At 61.3% G+C, this 6,933-nt stretch overlaps 1 protein-coding gene across 1 annotated transcript in view; it reads right to left on the bottom strand.

The window, feature by feature from the left end:
• LOC104387257 (low-density lipoprotein receptor-related protein 2-like) overlaps positions 1 to 6,933 on the bottom strand; it is a 29,600-nt gene that overhangs the window by 8,986 nt on the left and 13,681 nt on the right. Inside the window, exons 3-16 of the mRNA XM_009995975.1 lie at positions 6,107 to 6,226; positions 5,798 to 6,025; positions 5,455 to 5,568; positions 5,241 to 5,360; positions 4,804 to 4,929; positions 4,495 to 4,701; positions 4,160 to 4,328; positions 3,855 to 4,023; positions 3,404 to 3,629; positions 2,920 to 3,045; positions 2,516 to 2,731; positions 2,018 to 2,326; positions 1,574 to 1,786; positions 796 to 939 (exon numbers count right to left, since the gene is read on the bottom strand). Coding sequence (XP_009994277.1) covers positions 796 to 939; positions 1,574 to 1,786; positions 2,018 to 2,326; positions 2,516 to 2,731; positions 2,920 to 3,045; positions 3,404 to 3,629; positions 3,855 to 4,023; positions 4,160 to 4,328; positions 4,495 to 4,701; positions 4,804 to 4,929; positions 5,241 to 5,360; positions 5,455 to 5,568; positions 5,798 to 6,025; positions 6,107 to 6,226 — 2,487 coding nt within the window. The remainder of the gene's footprint in view (positions 1 to 795; positions 940 to 1,573; positions 1,787 to 2,017; positions 2,327 to 2,515; positions 2,732 to 2,919; positions 3,046 to 3,403; positions 3,630 to 3,854; positions 4,024 to 4,159; positions 4,329 to 4,494; positions 4,702 to 4,803; positions 4,930 to 5,240; positions 5,361 to 5,454; positions 5,569 to 5,797; positions 6,026 to 6,106; positions 6,227 to 6,933) is intronic.

Here is a 6,933-nt window from a genome sequence, read left to right as displayed (position 1 = left end):
GGCGTGGCCGTCGCACAGCCAGCTCTGGGGCACGCAGCGGGTGGCAGCGTCGCAGCGCAGGGCACAGTCCTGCGTGGGGCTCCAGCACCCCATCTCGTCTGAAGCGTCGGGGCACTGTGCCACCCCATCGCAGCGCTGCCCCGCCCCGACACACGCGGCCCCGCCCGCACAGCGGAAGGCCCCTAGGGAGGCAAGGGGCCTTGCTGAGTGTGTGGCTGGTGGCCTGGGTGCCCAGACCTTCTGCTAGTCCCCCAGCAACCTAGAATGGCCCCACCCTATAGCAACAGATCTTCGTCTCTCCTGGTCAGTGCATCTAGGTCCCAAGCAGGGTGACTGAAGCAGTCTCAGCTTAGCCACATCTAGGTCACCATAAGCAGCAAGACCAGACCTGTTCTCTCCTTCTGACTCATAGCATCTCCATCCCAGGGCTAAGCTCAGAAGAAACAAGCATGCAACATCACAAGCATCAGAGCCCAGGATAAAGTCAGACCTCCATAGAATCCTAGGATGGTTTGCCTTGAAAGGACTTTAAAGATCACAGAACAGTTTAGATTGGCAGGGACCTCAAAGATCATCTAGTTCCAAACCATCTGTCATGGGCAGGGACACACTTCACTACTCCAGGTGGCTCCAAGCCCCCATCCAACCTGGCCTTGAACACTTCCAGGGATGGGACATCCACAACAACTCTGGGCAACAGAGAAAGGCCCTATCCCACCAACCCCAACAGGAAGCAGCCAGAAGCCCTGGCACAGTGAGACCCAGCTGTGCAGGGGACTGAAGAGCATCTCCTACCTGGGGTGTCACAGAGCTGGGCACACCCATCCTCATCAGAGCCATCCGCACAGTCCTTTTCCCCATCACACATGTACTCCTGGGCCACGCACTCAGTGCCATCACGACAGGCCACGTGTGTGCGAGGACAGGACAGATGGGGGACTGGGGTCAGGGCATGTGCAGGGCTGGTTGGAAGGGGTGGAGTAGGTAGTACTACCCGTGCAGGGCTGGTTGGGTGCTGGGTGGTAGTACTTCTTTGTGAGGCAGTGGTCTTGGTTGGCAAAGACCGAGTGGTGGTGCTGCTAGTGGTGGAGCTGGTGGTAGTCCTGGTGGTGGAGCTGGTGGTAGTCCTGGTGGTGGCTGGCAGCATAGGGGAGGTCTTGGTTCGTGTGCTCCGAGCAGTGGTTGACACAGGGGCAGTCTTGGTCGATGTGGACTGGCTGGTGGTGGTTGGTGTTGTAGCCTTGCTGGTTGCTGCAGTAGTGGTGGTCTTGCTTGGCTTAGGTCTCATGGTGGAGGTGGTGGGCTGAGCAGCAGTGGTGCTTGTGGTTGTCCTTGTCACGGTGGTCACACGTGGAGAGAGTGGCAGGACAGACCCCTTGCTTGGAGACACTGGCAGAGGCATAGGCACGAGAACATGAGCCTGGATTCGGGGCTATGCCCTCCCCACACCCCCAATAACACCACACGTGGTCACCAGCAGCCAGACACCCTGCCCTAGATCGGAGCAGCACAGGTCATCCAGCTTCATCAGGTACTGCAACAGTGCCAGGCACAGAGCCATGGCCACTCTTACCAGCCCATGTCTCCGAGCCCACGAAGGCCACTACTCCCTGCACGCCTGCTACTGGCATGGACAGCACAAGGGTCAGTGTCCTCCGGTCCCACAGCAGCAGAGCTGTCCCATTTGCCGACACCAGGTATGGCTCGAAGGCAGCCACCAGGCCGTAGGACCAACTGGGTGCCAGGGTGACTGCTTGCCGCTTGGTCAGACTCAGAGCCTGCAGGCCTGTAAGGCAGAAGGATGGTAGGACCCTGGGATTCCTGTGGGCCACCCCATGCCCCCACAACTCACAGCTATGACAGAGAATTTGTGCCATAGCTTCATACTTTGTGGGACAGTCTTCCTCATGAGCACCCCACTGCCTTGGCAGTGAGCTGCTGCATGTAGGACATGTTTGGTCACTCCTGCCTATAGTGACCACCTCTGCTCCCTGCTGCAGAGATCACCAGGGCTTACCCAGGGCTGAGCTCCAGAGCAGGCTGAAGGCTTTGTTGTCCATAACTGCAGGCAGGTCTCCAGGCCATGTCTCATTCCAGGCATCCCGCGGAGCACCCCCAGCCAGGCTCAGCTGCTGCAGAGGCTGCCCACGGGCTAGCCAGTACAGAGTGTCCCGCTGCCAGTCCAGGAAGAGGTGCTGGATGCCTCTGCGAGCACGGTGCAGGATGCGCAGGGACATGTCAGATGCCTGGATCACCCCGATGTCCCTCTGGTTACAGGCAAGCCAGTACAGGTCCCCTGAGCGGATGTCCACGCGGGCGGAGCAGACTGAGCAAGAGTAGGCAGGCAAGCAGTTATGAGGCTGTCCTGTGACCCTGCTCCTCTGCCTGGGTCCCCCCTGCCCCTAAAACCAGGGCACAGCTGCCCAGTGCCTCAACGTGGCCCCAGTGTGGACCCAGGAGATCCTCAGCGCCCAGGCAACACCAGGAAGGGGGACATCACCCCATAGTGTCTCACCTGGCAGCCCAGTTGCAATGACCTCTCTCCTACCAGGGTACCCCACAACACGCAGCAGTGCCCCATGGTCATCTGTCCCATAGAGCACAGACCTCTGCCAGTCTACATCCTGCAGGTGGAGGGTCTCCTGCCACTCCTGTACCCGTTTGCTGTGTGCTCCTGGACCAACCTGCACCAGGGAGATGGCCTTCCCTGATGCATACACGATGGACAGCTCTGCAGGGTGCAAGGGCAGTGTGTGAGTGTAGCCTCAGGCACACTGGACAAGGTCACCAGCACAAACCAAGGCAGAAACATAACAGCACTGGTGTGTGCTGGGAACCTCATTCCACGTTACCCCTCTGACTCCCAGAAGGATGCATCCTGCCCCAGCCAGCCAAGCCTGCCTTGCAGACCCTGCTCACCTGCACACTTCCCTGAGGGCAGGAGAAAGAGGCCTTCTGGACATGCACACTTGTAGCCTCGTGGGTGCACAGGGGACAGGAGGCAAAGGTGACTGCACAGGCCTGGAGCACACGCAGCAGTGTCCCCTGGGGGCAAGGGGACATTAAGAGCTCAGGCAGTCATGACCCCTGATGCCTCTCCCAACCCCCAAAAGTGACAGCCTGTCCTAGATCTGGATACAGGCTGCCTACCCCAGGCAGCACAGCAGCGTCACATGATGTAGGAAGGCTCAGCTCTACCCAAAGCCATGAGACTTGATAGCTTTCCCATGGCTTCACATGTTCCCTCTGTCACAACCCCACAAACCCCTGGCTGCAGGACCAGGAGGGCCATTAGGCAGGACCCAATGAGCCACAGGACCCAGCGCAGCTTCCTCTAGTGCCCCAGGCAGCATCATGGGTGCTGCCAGCCCTGCCAGGTGTGGGTGTCTGGCAGGGTACTCACGAGGAGGCTGCTGCAGCTCATGCAGCACAGTGAAGGCCGAAATGGAGGCACGGAGCAACACCGCATGCTCCTGGGGAGAGGCCTGGGTGGCCGACACCAGCTCTGTGCCATCGGTCCAGAAGAACCGGCTCTCGAACACAGCCAGGCCCAGTGGCTCCGTGTGGCTCCGCAGGACAGCAGGAAAGGAGTGGCGCCCACTGCCATCCACCCGCAGCGTCTCGATGGACTGGGGACAAGGCATGGCACCATGACCACGGGGCACCCCACACCACAGGCTCACAGTCGTCTTCTCTTTCCCAGCCAGGGATGTGTGCCAGACCTGGGCACCGGTCCCTGCTTCCTCCCATGCTTTGGCCGTAGCCACAGGGAAACCAGGGCCACCCTCCCCACTCCCACCTCATCACCTCCCTGCACCTGTGGGGGGCAGAGCCCCATTGCCCCACATCCCTACCTCCTTGTACTCGCTGATCCAGTACAACCTGCCAGCCACGTGGTCTAGGCTCAGCCCCACAGGCTCCTCCATGGACACCACTGTGAGCTCCTGCCGGTCTGAGCCATCCATGCCAGCTGCAGCAATGACTGTCCGGCCCCTCTGCCCACGGTTGACCCAATACAGGGACCTGGGGACAGGCACTAAGCACCCACTTCACAGCATAACAGCAGTGCTGCCGCAGCCCCACAGCAAGCATGACATGGTCAGCATCAGCACTGCTCATCCAGGAGCCTGGAGCCAACCCCGGCTCACTCGCTCTTCACCTTGCAGCCGGATGTACTGTCAGCTGCTCTGGTGCCACGTCCTTCCCCAGCACTGTCACATAGCCCCGACCATCACCCAGCCCTGCGCAGATGGCTGCGGGGTGGCTGCTGGCCCAGTACAGCTGCCCTGTGAACCAGTCCACGGAGATGCTGTTCACCTCCTCAGCATCTGCAGAGACAGAGCAGTTTAAGGCACACTACCCCTGCTCCAGGCCAGGTGGCAAAACCCAGATCGCCCCTTCCTCTACGGGGACAGGCAGGGCTGGGGTGGCAGGACAGCTCTCAGGAGCCATCTCAGCTCCACTCCAGCACCCAGCCCCTTCACTCCTCCCCACCTGCATAGAGGGGCTGCGTGCCCTTGCCCGGGACGTGAGCATGGAGTTCGCCCTCCTCTGTCAGCCAGTAGTAGGTTTCTCGGAGCAGGTCGTACACCAGGGCACGGGGCTGGGTCTCGGTGGAGAGCAGGGGCCGGTAGGCTTGGGTCCGCACATCCAGAAGGGCCAGGTCTTGCCCCACGGCCACCAGAATCTGAGTCGCGTTGTCTGCCAGGACAAACAGGATGTCACCCAGTGAGGGGGGAGATGCAGCTAGCTGAGGGCACTGCCCAGCCCCTCAGATAGCCTGGGCTCCCTGGCTCACCCTACCTGCCACTTCACAGGTAGTGCCGTGCCAGAGGGTGTAGCCCTGGAGGCAGGTGCAGCTGAAAGAGCCTGGGGTGTTGCTGCACAGCTGGCTGCATGGGCTGTACTCCAGGGAGCACTCGTCCACATCTGCAGGAATAGACGCAGCCAGGAGCCTGCTGCACAGCAAGCAGCCCAGCTGCCCCCAGACAGCACTGCCACTGCTCCCCAGGGGCCACACACAGGCTTCCTAACACCAGGACCTGGACCCCAGCCCCAAAACACACCAGCTGCTGCTGGGACATGACCTAGACACAGCCTTTGCAAGGTCAGGCATGACACACAAGTGGGAGCGGGGCTGATGCAGGGGTTCCCACACAAGTGCTGGCTCCAGAAAAACCTGGCTCTTAGCAGCTCAGGCTACCCATGCCCAAAGCACACGCACCCTGACCTCTCCTTACCAGCACAGCTCTGCCCATCTGCCTGCAGCACCCAGCCAGCCCCGCAGGAGCACTGCACTCCCCAGTGTGTGTCAGTGCACGTCTCTGTGCAGCCCCCGTTGCGTACAAAGCAGCTCCGACCTGTGGGGACACAGAGGAGGGGTGACATGATGCAGGACAGCTCTGTGGCCACCTCTGTCCCCAGCCACATGGGTAGCGGCCTCACACAACTCACCACATGTGCTGGGCTCGTCAGTGCCGTCCAGGCAGTCATCTTCATCATTGCACATCAGGGACTCCAGGATACACTTCCCCTCGTCACACCGCACCATGCCAGGTGGGCAGGGGGCTATGGCACACACAGGTCATGTCAGGAGGCCAGACCAACACCAAGTGGGCACAGGGCAAACTATGGGTCCCAGACTCACGGGGAGGCCCCACAAAGCATCAGCAGCTTCCTGGGATGTTTGTCAACATCACAAGGGGAGCTGGGGCCCAGGAAGGCAGAGTATCCCCTACTTTGCATGTGGCCTGGACAGGTCTCACCGCACTGTGGAGCATCCAGCATGCCCGCTTACCGCAGACGTCTTCGTCCGAGGAATCACCACAGTCATCAATCCCGTTGCACTTCCACTCAGCCATGATGCAAACCCTGTTCTTGCACTGCCACTGCCCAGGCAGACAGGGCTGCAGGGGACACCCCTCCTCATCCCAGCCATCCTCGCAGTCCTGGTGCCGATCACACATCTCCCAGTGCGGGATGCAGTGGTGGGTGCCGGGACACTGCACCTTCTTTGCCCCACACACTGAGGGAACAGAGCAGCATTCGCATCCTGCCCCGTGCCCCCAGCCAGCCCCGCTCAGCCCCACCAGCAGAGACAACATACCACAGTCCTGCTCATCAGAGCCATCCAGGCAGTCAGCAGCACCATCACAACGCCAGCTGCTGGAAATACATCGGCCATCGTCACACTGCCAGACATGGGGGTCCCCACCACAGGCAACATCTGCAGGGAGAGCACACAGTCACTGGGACCTATTCCTCTGGCACAAGCACAGGGTCCCCTCTGTCCTGGCCTGGGGTGGGTGCTGGCAATGCCCCAGGGGCTCTGCTGAAGGGCTCTGCCAAGGGGATGGCCCACAGCAGTCCCCAGCAGGGCTCTCTGGCCTCACTCAGCATAGGATCCAGGATACATCCCCATGCCACAGACATCCCCAGGAGATCTGGGACACACACAACCCTGCAGGGTGCCACACAAAAGCCACTGGCAGAGACTGCAGAGCGGGGTGCCTCTGCCCTGCCCAACCACCCACCCAGGGCACCATGGGATCCCTTGATGCCCATACAGCACAGCCCCTCAAGCCACCCCACGACCAAGGATGGGTGCCAGCTTCCCCTGGCTCACCACACTGCTCGTCCGTCCCGTCAGGACACTGCTGCTCCCCATCGCAGAGCCAGGGAACGGGAATGCAGCCGGCACTGCAGGCGGCTTGGCGTGAGGCTGCACATGTGGGGCCGGCGGGGGCTGCTGGAGAAAGGGGTGGTCAGCCTGGGGTGGTCGCATCAAGCGCGCACCGGCACACACCCCGTGCAGCTCCCCGCTTGGGGATCCCAGCACAGCCCTGCAGAAGAGGCACTGGCCCCACTCAGGGGCACGCCTGGACCTCCTGTGAAGCCAGAGGGAGAACTGCAGCCTCCCGCGCCTCCCGCCCC

Source organism: Chaetura pelagica, unplaced genomic scaffold (assembly GCF_000747805.2).
Source record: "Chaetura pelagica isolate M959 unplaced genomic scaffold, ChaPel_1.0 scaffold142, whole genome shotgun sequence".
Lineage (NCBI taxonomy): Eukaryota > Metazoa > Chordata > Aves > Apodiformes > Apodidae > Chaetura > Chaetura pelagica.
This window is presented reverse-complemented; position numbering and strand designations above follow the sequence as displayed.